Source organism: Ovis canadensis, chromosome 13 (assembly GCF_042477335.2).
Source record: "Ovis canadensis isolate MfBH-ARS-UI-01 breed Bighorn chromosome 13, ARS-UI_OviCan_v2, whole genome shotgun sequence".
Taxonomy (NCBI): domain Eukaryota; kingdom Metazoa; phylum Chordata; class Mammalia; order Artiodactyla; family Bovidae; genus Ovis; species Ovis canadensis.
Genome location: NC_091257.1, coordinates 38,947,136 through 38,960,425, shown reverse-complemented (window position 1 = coordinate 38,960,425; position 13,290 = coordinate 38,947,136). Strand labels below are relative to the sequence as shown.

The window sequence follows — 13,290 nt, the reverse complement described above, 5'->3', positions numbered from 1 at the left end:
CCATTCTTGTCTATATGCATCCTGGGTCCAGAAACACCAAACCTTCCCCAGTTCCTACATTACTTCAGGCTTTTCTGTCTTTATTACCATTTTCTGGGCCTTTTTCTTTCTCCAACTTGTTGAACTTCTACAGATACTTCAAGATCTTTGTCAAATAGCCCTTCTGTGCCATTAACACCAGGGATAGCCGAGCTGTTTATAATTACAGGATTACCAAGTTATGTGGATGTTTAGGCTTTTTGACTCCAAAGACTTTATGCATTAACTTTTTTCTTACATATTACAGTCATTTTTTTCACAGTGTTCTCCTAGTATACTGTAGGTGCTCTAGGGAAGGGAATTCTTCTACCTCACTTCCGTACCTCCACAGCCGAACAAAATGTCTGGCATCTCAAAGGTGTTCCATACATGTTTATTAGATTAGTGAATATATGAATTAATTGAATTGAATGGATGTCAGAATGAAGGGTTGAATTTTGTCGGTGTTATATACCGCACAAACACTATATCATTTAAAATACTGAGGCAAGTCAAGTTGGTCCAAAGGCCCTACAGTATATACTTTGACGGTTGTTTTCAATTGATACGAATATGGCTTGATATGTATATAAATACAGCACCAAAACCTAAAATAAGAGAAATGGTTCATATAAAGGGTAAAGCAAAATTGTTCTTTTTGATAGACAGACTTACTTTATTATATATTGATGTCACATTTTGAGGGGGGATTAGGGTGAGAAAGGTTATAAATAAATAAACTGGCATTCTCTGTATGTGTTTTGCCTGCTTATATAGTTAAGAAGTAATTATATAATAGTATGTTATTATTACATGGTAATCTGTGACCATTTAATTTTTGCTTTGATCATATTGGGATCCATTTTTCTCACATTTGGAATCAAGATCTTTCACTAAATTTGAAAGGGGAATCTCAGTTGTTTTGTTATCTTTAATCAGAATGAAATATTCTTCTCTTTCAGCTAATTGATGGCAGAGACAGATTAATAAGTGAGCTTGAGCTTGAAAAATCATTAGTTCAAGATATGGTAAGGGGATTTACATTATTTCTTAATAAATTTGAATCCAGGAATTTGATCATGAAAGTTTTATAAACTTTATTTTTAACTGTTTGCTGTGAACTTTTTATTTCACTTTTATCAACAGTCTAAATGCATGCATAATTATAAACATTTTTAATGATTGTTTTGTAGAAAACAATTTGAATAGTATTATAATAAATATGCTTACCATATAGAAGAGTCTTATACAAGAAACAGTATTACAATTTAAAGCAGTGTACGAAATTTTTGTATTTTATTTTAGGGATTAAAAAAACAAATATGAGAGCCCAATATTTTGAAGGATTTGCTATTTTTAGTTACAAATTGCCATAAGCAACAACAAAAAACAGCCCAGCCAGATATTTTGGCATTCTGTGTTTGTCTCATAAGAAAACACTGCCTTTTTATGTTCTTTTAAGAGAACTTTCCAGACGGCTGGTCTTTTATCAGTTGACTACCCACCCCCCACCCCCAGGCTCCCCACCTCACCCCCCACCCAGCTTATGGTGTCTTAACTTTGGCTTTCAAACTGATCACCACTACTATGTCTTTGTTACAGTAAACTGACTGTGTTTATTATAATCAGAAATAAAACACAGCTTGACTTGCGTTCTAAATGTGCTTGAAAAGAATATGATACTGTTTAGAAGAGAAAAGGTTGTTCATAGGAAATCAGCGCCACTTCAGATATTGAAACGTTGCCTTTTCTGCAGCTTGTCACACTTTGTGCCAAGTCATGACTGTTTCCCTAACTCTGTTTTGTTGCTCTCAGCACCATGTGTTTTGGGTGCCTTGTCATAGAAATTAATGCAAAACAATGCTCTGGGATTACAATAAAGCCTTCTATGAAACCAACTTGGGAATGCAGGCAAGGAAAAAAATAATTATGGCTAGTAATCTACAGAAACTGTGTGTTAACAAATGTGTTGGTTAGAGCTCTTTACTGTTTTTCTAAAATTTTTATTTTGTTTTGGGGTATAGCCGAATAACAAATGATGCTGTGATAGTTTCAGAACAGCAAAAGGACTCAGCCTTACATATACCTGTATCCATTCTCCCCTGAAACCTCCTTCCATCCAGGCTACCACATAACATTGAGCAAAGTTCCATGTGCTCTACAGTAGGTCCTTGTTGCTTATCCATTTTAAATATAGAAGTGTGAACTCTTTGCTTTTAAATACCTGGTATATAAAAATCATCTCCATGAATTGAATATACTTGGTCAATTTCTGCCTTACCCTCTTCTTCTTCTGTCATTCGCCCCTCCCCAAGTCCCAGAGTTGCTTCTGAAAACAAACAACTAAATGTGTACATTGTCATTAAAATGGAAAGTGTTTTTATCGAATGAGAAGCAAATGTCAAACTGTCAGTCTGTTAGCAGTGGTAGAGAAGAAACTGAACTAGTTCATCAGTGAGTTCGTGCCTATGCTAGGAACAGACCTCACAGTTTATCAATTACTTTGCCTCTTTATTTGAACTGTAAGTGGTTAACCGGTGCTATTATATTGCCCTCGGGGGAACCAACTGTTTTATTTTGTTGTTTAGAAGTTGAGAAGTTGAGCACTGTGCTTGTTGCCAAGCAGCAAGATTTTGCATTGCAAACCTTATGGCAGCAGCAGAACCTCCAGCATGTTCAGAACTGGTCTGGAGGGTCATTTTTTCAGTAGAGTGAGTGCACTTCTCATGTTGAGTTTCCATGGCATACCTTCGGGCCCAACAAGGTCACTATTTGACACTCCCCACCTACCACCAAGGGATTCTGCTATTCACTTGGAGGGAGACTGGCTTTGTGGATATCTAAACTTTGTTGCTACAGTGCTTCCCCTGCCCCAGAAATGGAGATTTGCAATGGGGGCCAGATGGAGGAGTGGGAGAAGGTAGAGTTGACCAGAGTCACTTTGCAAAAATTAAAAGACTTTCACCCTCCCTGGTCTGTTACTGTTTTCAATACAGTGTATGTTCTGACCTTTTAAGAGCCTAGTTTAAAAGTCAAGGAGCTTGGAGTAAAAAGGCAGGATCGGTAAGTATAGGTAAGCAATAAAGTATGGATTAGCTTTAGAAGAAGAATATGAAATAGTTTTGAATCTTTCTATGATTCCTGCGCTCTGTGGCTTTTATTTATCCTTGTTTTGTTCCAATAGAGATATAATTGCCATTTAACAGAATATTGGTTTCAGGAATACAGCATAATGATTTCATATATGCGTATATTGCAAAATCTTCAGCACCAGAAATCTAGTTAGTTAATATCCATCATCACATAAACTTACACCATTTTTTGTTTCTTGTGGTGAGAACTTAATTTATCCTCTTAGCAACTTTCCAATATACAACATAGTATTGTTAACTAGAGTCACCATGCTGTACGTTACATCCCCAGGACTTATTTATCTTATAACTGGAAGTTTGTACCTTTTGAGCTCCTTCACTTATTTTGTCCTCCACCTCAGGCAACCACCAGTCTGTTCTCTCTCTGAGTTTGGCTTTTTTTGTTGTTATCATCTATGTTTTTTAAGGTTCCACATATAAGTGAGATCATGCAGTTTTTGTCTTTCTCACTCTGATTTATTTCACTCAGCAAAATGCCCTCTAGGTCCATCCATAGTGTCTCAAATGGCAAGACTGCTTTCTTTTTATGGCAACATAATATTCTGTCATGTAAATATACCGCATCTTCTGCATCCGTTCATCCGTTGATAGACTCAGGTTGCTTCTGTGTCTTGGCTGTTGTAAATAACAGTGACCATGGACTGCATATATCTGTTTAAGATAGTGTTTTGATTCCTCTGGATAAGTATACAGAAGTGGAAATGCTGGATCATATGGTAGTTCTATTTTTAATTTTTTTGAGAAACACCTCTGTATTGTTTCACATAGCAGCTGCACTAATTTACATTCCACCACCAAGTGCACAAGAGTTCCCTTTTCTCCACATCCTTGCCAACCCTTGTTATCTCTTTGTCTTTTTGGTGACAACCATTCTAACAAGAGGGAGATGATCTCTCATTGTGGTTTCAGTTCATATTTTCTTGATGATTAGTGATGCTGAGGACCTTTTCATGTATCTGGTGACCATTTGAATATCTTCTTTGGAAAAATATCTACCCAGATCATCTGCTCATTTTTTAATTAGATTATTTGGGGTTTTGCTATTGAGTTGTATGAGATTATTTTGTATGGCGAATATTAACCTCTTGTCACATGTATGATTTGATATGTTTTCTCCCATTCTGTAGTTAGCCTTTTCATTTTGTTGGTTGTCTCATTTGATGCGCAGAAGTTTTTTAGTTCAATGTAGTCCCAAATCGCTTATTTTTTCACTTGTGCTTTAGAAGTCATACTTTAAAAAACACCATTAGAAGCTTTCCCCCCATATTTTCTTCTAGTTTTATGTTTTCCTGTCTTACATTTAAGTCTTCATCCATTCTGGGTTAATTTTGTGACTGGTATAACATAGAAGTCTAGTTCTGTCCTTTTATAAGTGACTATTCAATTTTCCCAGCACCATTTATTGAAGAGATTGTCTTTTCTCCACGGAATTTCTTGGCTGCCTCATCAAGTATTAGTTGGCCATCTTCTTGATTCTGTTCCATTCTGTCTCTGTTTTTAATACTGCTACCATACTGTTTTGACTCTATAGCTTTATAACATAGTTTGAAATCAGGAGGTATGATTCCTCTAGATTTGCTCTTCTTCCTTAGGATTGCTTTGGTTTGGGGGGGACTTTGTGGCTCCATATAAATTTTGGGGCCTCCCTGGTGGCTCAGAGGTTAAAGCGTCTGCCTCCAATGCAGGAGATCTGGGTTCAATCCCTGAGTCAGGAAGATCCCCTGGAGAAGGAAATGGCAACCCACTCCAGTATTCTTGCCTGGAGAATCCCGTGGACGAAGGAGCCTGGTGGGCTACAGTCCATGGGGTCGCAAAGAGTCGGACATGACAGAGAAACTTCACTTTCATAAATTTTATGATTGTTTTTTATACTTCTGTAAAAAGTGCCGTTGAAATCTTAATAGAGATTATACTGAATATGTAGATGGCTTTAAGTAGTATGGACATTTTAACAGTATCAATTCTTACAGTCCATGAACATGAAGTTTTTTCCCTTTACTTGTATGCTCTTTGATTTCTTTCATCAATATCTTGTAGTTTTCACTCCCTTGGTTACATATATTCCTAAATATTTTACTGCCTTTGGCGATATTGTAAATGAGATGCCTTTCTTTTTACTCTCACAGATAATTTGTTGTTCATGTATAGAAATGCTATTGATTTTTATATGTAGATTTTGTATATTGAACTTTCATTTATCCTGAAGCTAACAAAAAGAAGATCCCTATCAGAAAACTACCATAATTGAACTCTTACCCTTAACTAATTTTCCATCTGTTTCATCTCAGTGCACCTTATTTCTAGGAAACAATCCAGACTTCAGATAGAAAGGAATTATGATGTCAGGGCACAACACTGACTTATCTCTGCAGTGGCCTTGATCTCATACTGGGTTCCTTGTTGCCCAAGTTCCCTCTGAGACATGCTTCAAATCTATCTGTTACATGTAACATGCCAGTGTTTGGCCATTTAGCTAGAAAAGTCATATTTTGGTAACCCAATCATTTACTCTTTTAAAATACATGTCTCATTTTCTGTGCCTAGGAGCCATCACAGATTTCCAATGGAAATAGATGAGTCCTTGACCCAAGGGGAGGCTCTTTAGTGGTTATCTTATGTCCCACCATGGTATGTTGACTGTGGAGTCAGATAACTTGTCTCTTTAATTGCTGGGTCTTCCGATCAAGATAAAATTACTCAAGGAGCTTCATCTGCACTTGAACCTAATTTATGTAATGAGACCTTGACCTCAAGCAGATGCTCTCAGAGGATGAGATTTTTTGAGGTCTTGAATAAGGATGAATGTATTTTGCATATGGTAAAACTGGAAAGTGTTGGAGCCAGAGGGCAAATATATATATAAAGCATTTGAGAAAGTCCAATATACATTTATGATAAAAGCTCTCAGCAAACTGGGAATAGAAGGAAACCTTCTAAAGTTGATCACAAATACCTATGAAACATAACTGTTAGTATATTTCATAGTGAAAGGCAATGTTTTAAGTCTAAGATGAGAAGTGAGACAAGACTCTGTTCTTATAACTTCCATTAGACATTGTTATTTAGGTCCTAGCTAGTACAATATTCAAGAAAAAGAAATAAATGGCATACAGATTAGAAAGGGAAAAGTACAAATGTTTTTATTCCCAGATAACCACGATAATTTATATAGGAAGTCCTAAGGAGTCTACAAAAACCTACTAAAATTATAAAGTGAACTTAGCAAGAATGCAAAGATCAAAATAATGTGTTTCTATATACTAGCAATGAACAATCAAAAACTGAAACTTTAAAAAACTTGATTTACAATAGCATAAAAATATGAAATAGTTATGGATAAATTTGATTAATTATGTGCAAAACCATATGAAATACTGAAGTTAAAGATTTAAATAGATGGAGAAACATACCATGTTCATGATTCAGAAGATCCATGTTGTTTAACTGTTATCTCTGAATTGATTTGTATATACAAGCCTAATCAAAATCTCAGTAGGCCTTTTTTTTTTAAATCAACAATCTTCTGTAAAATGTATATGGAAATTCATGAACCTTGGTTAGCTAAAACAATTTTGAAAAAGAGCACAGCAAGAGAAAGAACTCCCATAACCTGATTTTAAGACTTACTGTAAAGACACTAGTCAAGACAACATACTACTAGTATATGGATAAACATATAGATTGATGGAATAGAATAGAAAGCCAAGAAATAGACTCTTTGGGTCCTATAAGATGAACTGATATCTAACAAAAGTACCAAGACAATTCAAGCAGGAAAGGATAATCTTTTCAACCAGTGATGCCGATATAATTGGACCAGTTCAGTTCAGTTCAGTCACTCAGTTGTGTCCAACTCTTTGCGACACCATGAATCACAGCATGCCAGGCCTCCCTGTCCATCACCATCTCCTGGAGTTCACTCAGATTCACGTCCATCAAGTCGGTGATGCCATCCAGCCATTTCATCCTCTGTCGTCCCCTTCTCCTCCTGCCCCCAATCCCTCCCAGCATCAGAGTCTTTTCCAATGAGTCAACTCTTTGCATGAGGTGGCCAAAGTACTGGAGTTTCAGCTTTAGCATCATTCCTTCCAAAGAACACCCAGGGCTGATCTCCTTCAGAATGGACTAGTTGGATCTCCTTGCAGTCCAAGGGACTCTCAAGAGTCTTCTCCAACACCACAGTTCAAAAGCATCAATTCTTTGGTGCTCAACTTTCTTCACGGTCCAACTCTCACATCCATACTTGACCACTGGAAAAACCATAGCCTTGACTAGACGGACCTTTGTTGACAAAGTAATGTCTCTGCTTTTCAATATGCTATCTAGGTTGGTCATAACTTTTCTTCCAAGGAGTAAGCTTCTTTTAATTTCATGGCTGCAATCACCATCTGCAGTGATTTTGGAGCCCAAGAAAATAAAGTCTGACACTGTTTCCACTGTTTCCCCATCTATTTCCCATGAAGTGATGGGACTGGATGCCCTGATCTTAGTTTTCTGAATGTTGAGTTTTAAGCCAAGTTTTTCACTCTCCTCTTTCACTTTCATCAAGAGGCTTTTGAGTTCTTCTTCACTTTCTGCCATAAGGGTGGTGTCATCTGCATATCTGAGGTTATTGATTCTAGGCAAAAAATGAACCTTAACGCTTACCTCACACCTCATATAAAAATTTACTTGAGATGATTCATGAGTATAAATGTAATAGTTAAAGCCACAAATTAATAAAAGAAGGCCAAGTAGGGATCTTAGTGATATCAAATTTGGCAGAGATTTCTTTAAATAGTGTAAGCTGCATTTTATCAAAATTAAAAACTTTTGCTCTTCCAAATATTGAAAGAAAACAGAAAAGGTGAGCTACAGAATTGGATTATCTTAGCAATAGTTTTTGCCAAACTGATCTCTATATGCAATAAAATTCCAGCCAAAATTACTATAAGGCTTTTCATGGAATTGACAGGCCTATTTTGAAATTAGTATGGAAGGGACTTCCCTGATGGTCCAGTGATTAAGAATTCACCTGCCAATGCAGGGGACATAGGTTCAATCTCTAGTCCAGGAAGATCCCACATTCCATGTAGCAACTAAGCCCATGCACCACAACTCTAGAGCCCAGGAGCTACAACTGCTGAAGCCTGCACACCTAGAGCCCGAACTCTGCAACAAGAGAAGCCAGCACAAGAGAAACCCATGCACTGCAGCTAGCTCCTGTTTGCTGCAACTAGAGAAAGCCCTCAAGCAGCAATGAAGACCTAGCATAGCCAAAAATAAATAATAAATAAAATTTTTAAAAATGAAATTAATATGGAAGAACAAGGGTCAAGAATAGCTAAGAAACAAGGTGAAATAATGACATGATGGAGTAGGGAGAGACTTCTGTGAGTTATTAATATAAATTTAAGGTGATTAAGACATCATGGTTCTTTGGGAAGAAATTGAGAACCCAGTAGCAGAACCAAACATACCTAAATACTCAGTATCTGTCAGTACCACAGATCAATGGAAATAGGTTGAATTTTCACTAAAGATGCTTGAGAATTGATTAAACAGTTGCCTAAAATAAAATTGGCTCCCCACCTCATACCATGCATATCCATTTTGTATGAATTAAGGATTCAAATATAAAAGGAAATTTTCTTTAAATTTTAGAGGAAAATTGTTAAGCTCAAAGTAGAAATTATTGTCTAAACAAGACATAAAATAAACAAGGTATAAATGGAAAATTAGAAGTTTCAGGGACTTCCCTGGTGGTCCAGTGGCTGGGACTCCACACTTCCAATGCAGGGACCCGAGTTCAACCCCTAATAAGGGAACTAGACCCTACATGCCACAACTAAAGATCTCGTGTGCCGCTATTAAGACCTGGTGCAGCCAAATAAATTGATTAATTAAAAAAATCAACCCCATGAAAATTAAGGGCCCCTTTTCATCAGAAGATGTCTCAAAGAAAATTTAAAGATCTAGCCACAAATATCCAAAAATATTCACACCATTTATGTATTCACAAAGCTGTTTTCAAGAGTATGTGAGGAACTCCTTCAAATCAATAAGGAAAAGACCACCCAGTAGAAATCTGGGCTAAAGTTTTTAACAGGCCCTTCACCAGAGAAGAAACCCAGTGACCAATGAACTGAAAATGTGCTTGGCTTCATGAGTAATATAACAGTGCCAAATGTTGTTAAGTATGTAGAGTAAAGAATTCTCATAAACTGCTGGGGAATATGTATGTTGTTACAGAAACTTTGGAAAACAAATCTGGGTTATCCGCTGAAGCTGATCATTCTCTTAAAATATGCCCCAAAGTTCTGTTCCTAGGCATATAACATCACCAAGGAGCTCCTAGCACATGTGCCTGGGGGAACAGGTTCAAGAATATTTAAAGCCGTATTATATAGAAAAGAAGAATCCTGGGATTTCCCAAATGTTCATTGACAGGGAATGGATAAATACATTATGCTGTACTTGTACTCTTGAATAGTATATAGCAGCGAATATGAATGAACTGCTTCCAGTATCAACATAGGTTAATCTCAGAAATGATGAAGTGAACGCATTAAGGGAGAACACATAAATAATGATTTTTTAAAAAAGTTTAAAAGTAAGTGAAACTAAATGTGTATATTGCTTAAGGATACCAATGGGATGAGGTGGTAAGTCTGTAAACCTGATAAAAAATTAATCAAGAAAATAAAAGGGAATTCTAAGCTCAAAATTCAGAATAGTGGTTTCCTGGTTTGGAGTTGGTTATAGGATCGTGACAGTTACACAGGGGGCTTTAGCACTGTGGCTGTTGTTCTCTTTCTCAAGTCAGATGGTCATATTAATTTACTTCTAACTTATATTTGCACTGCATACATTTTTGGTATATATAATTTTTTTTTTAGAAACTCATTTTCTGCTAGAACCTAAATGCTTGAAGGCAAGGTTTGTGTGTATGCTAAGTCGCTTCATTTGTGTCTGACTCTTTGAGAATCCCCTGGACTCCTCTGTGTTATTTATTCTAAGAGCCTAATACAGTGTGGCTGAATAGCAACACAGTGCAGTGCCTGGTACACAATAATGTTAATAAAAACACATAAGCAAACAATTGCATGTTTTCCTATAAGCTCTATTACAAAGTACTCTTTCTTCTAGGAGTGAATATATTTTCTCTCCTAATTTATTTATATTCAATATTGTGACTTATATTCCCATAATAGTTTGGGCAGTGAAATGGTTTAAAATGCTACTCTTTCATTGCTTAAGGAAGATTGACCGCAAATTCTCTTTTTTCATCTTTGCCAATGATAACAAATGACACGAGTCTTTAATTTCACAGGTTAATAAGCAGAAAGAAGACCTTGAAATGAGAAGAAAGTATGACGCCATAGTTGCCAAGGTTGGCATTTAAGTTCTTGACTTCTTTCCTTTGTTTCTGTTCGTCTCATATTTGGGCAGCTGAGTTGAAGAACCTATACACATCATCCAGAGGCCTTTCACTTTCTCGCATCTGAGTTTGAAGGAGAAAATGCTTAAAAGTGAGGCAAGGCATGTGAGCGGGAGGCAAGGACCTGGGAGGTTAGAGAGTGAGAGCGGGAAGTATCGCTGGCGCCCCGACCGCCAGGCTCGGTGCCCTGGCCCTTCTGACGCCTGTCCTGTGGCTTCCACCTGCCAGCCCTGCCCCTCCTGCCTTCTTAGGAATACGAAACATTCCTCAAGCTACCGCCTCATCCCACCCCGCAAAAACCCCACCTCCCCAGGAACTTTAGAAATCAATGGTCTGTTGGTATGTTTGTCTCAGTACTTGAGCATCAGTGGGAGGGGTGGAAAAACAGGCCCCACCCGCAGACTAAATCAGGCGGGGTTTGGGCTTGCGGGATACGGGATGGCGGCACTGAGAGCAAGACAGATCTAGGCCCCTTGGGACTGAAGACTCCCACCTGCGGTTCTAGCTCAAGAGAGGAGGGCAAGGGAGCAAAAGTGAGGGAGGTGACTCTGAAACACGAGTAATGAGAATGGCATTATGGGTAATAACAGAATGGTTCTTCTTCTGTGCCAGAGCCCCAGAAGCATCAAGGGGAAAGATGCTTCATCCCAGTGGCCCTCACAGCCCAAGAGTGCAGGTGTAATTTCTCTGAGGCCACGTTCTTCCTCCGTCGGTTCTTCGCCTTCTAAGACCAAGAGGGTCAAGAGTTCAAAGAAGCCTTTCAAGGAGGAGCCACCCACGGTGAGACTGGTTCACAACCCGTGACACCCTCACCTGCAGAGGGCGCTGTTAGCACCGCTGCAACCTCAGCGTTGCCCCTCTGGTCCAGCAGCAAGGCCAGTGTCAAACACTCCACTCTCCTTGCCTCCTCTGTGGGCGTCTGTACAGAAGGCTCTGGCTGCTCTTTCCACACCAGCGTGTCCTCATCAGGCCCCTTACCTTACCCAGGAGGATGCCACCTCTGTGCTTAGCTTGGTGGTTTATTTGGCATAGTCAGCAAGCCTTCATGGATCTCTGTTGAATTAGTAAGATAGAGAAACCTTCCAAGCACTTTCAAGGTGTAAAATCTCTAACTCATGACTGCCCAGTATCTATCACAGGCTTGCAGGATCTTAGTTTCCCGACCAGGGATTGAACCCATGTCTTCAGCAGCAAAAGTGCAGAATCCTAACCACTAGACTGCCAGGGTACTCCCCTAGTTATGGGAATAGCTGCATTTCTCTGAGCAACTGATCTATCCTGTGGGCACTGTGAATCGTGCAACCAGTCATAACTCCTTTTCCACACCATTTGGAAGCTTAGATGCTGATTGGTGACACGTACTTGCAAGGTACAGCATTTCCTGGAGAGAGTCAGCCCACGAGCACGTTTTGGTTTCCCAGACTCTTGTTGCTGTGTGTCCCCGCATTCTTCCTCCTCCCCTCACAGAGGGCAGAGACTACCGCTCCAACACTCAGGGCAGGAGGACAGAGTAGAATCTTGCTCACTGTGTCATTCTGGCTCCAGACAGGGGAGGAAAAGGCATCACCCTCTCTCCATCACTCACCAGGCAGGAGGCTCACCACTTGAACCCAGCAGAGGGAAATGAGGGCAGTGGAGCAGAGGTGGAGGGAGGCAGGTGTAATGCTTAGTGGGGAGTTGCTCCACTTGGAACGAAAGCCCAGGAGCTGAGAAAAAACACTCTCCTCTACAAGCACTTCCACTCTGCAGAGAGTTAAGATATATCAACAACCGGAAACCGATGTAATTTCCCAATGAGGAGAATGATACTTGGAGAATATGGCACATGCCTGACCAGTGACTAGGTTCCATAAGTAAGATTTTTTGGAATCCAGGTCTGGGAAGTATTTTGGGCAGTGGGGGTTGAGGGAGGCAGGACAGGGGGAAACCCACACACACAAGGAAAACAAAGCAAAGCAAAACAAAACAAAACAGAAAGGTAAAAAGCAAGTGCTGGGCTTGAGTTTGCAGTGCTGCCTGCTAACCAGGGTGGAGGGGCCCAGCCTTACTGGGTAAGGGGCTCTAGTTCAAGCCTGAGACTTAGGCAGCCTGTGGCCGCAGTGGCATCCCATTCCAGAAACCTCTGAGCTGCCGTGAAATCAGGGTGCATGCCAGGGGTCTGTGGTCTGAGGCTCTGAGATGATGGTGGGAGAATCGTAGAGCAGGGTCAGAAACCCAGACAGAGCAGCCTGGTCCCTGCAGCAAACCCAGGGCTCTAACTCAATCCTAGCATTGCAGACTAGACACTCCAGTGTCCCCAGTTTACAGATCAAAACTGAGCTTCCAAAGTCCCAGCTACAAGGGGCTAAAATACTGCCCATTCTCCCCCAGGGAAAATGTATCATGAAGGGGAGACAAAAAAAAAAAAAAATACACCATGATGAGGAGAAAGGATATCTGAGAAAGTGTCATGAGGATTTTCTCTTAAGTGTCCCAGGCTTTCCTTCTGACCAAAATGATTGTTATCTAAATGTTTCTGAAGCTTAACAGTACATTTTGTCAGCTGCAGAGACTCAGAAGTTAATGTGTAACAGTAAGTAAAAATTGGACTGGGGGAGGGGAGAGATGACGTAAGCTGGACTTAACATTTTCATGGGAATTGACTTGATTTTTAATGTGAAATATATTTTTCTGGCACACTGTTATTACTTTCATATACAC

At 39.3% G+C, this 13,290-nt stretch overlaps 1 protein-coding gene across 1 annotated transcript in view; it reads left to right on the top strand.

Annotated features, from left to right (window-relative positions):
• Positions 1-13,290, top strand: part of C13H10orf67 (chromosome 13 C10orf67 homolog) — a 104,219-nt gene that overhangs the window by 53,327 nt on the left and 37,602 nt on the right. Inside the window, exons 8-10 of the mRNA XM_069547431.1 lie at positions 981-1,046; positions 10,483-10,542; positions 11,203-11,370. Coding sequence (XP_069403532.1) covers positions 981-1,046; positions 10,483-10,542; positions 11,203-11,370 — 294 coding nt within the window. The remainder of the gene's footprint in view (positions 1-980; positions 1,047-10,482; positions 10,543-11,202; positions 11,371-13,290) is intronic.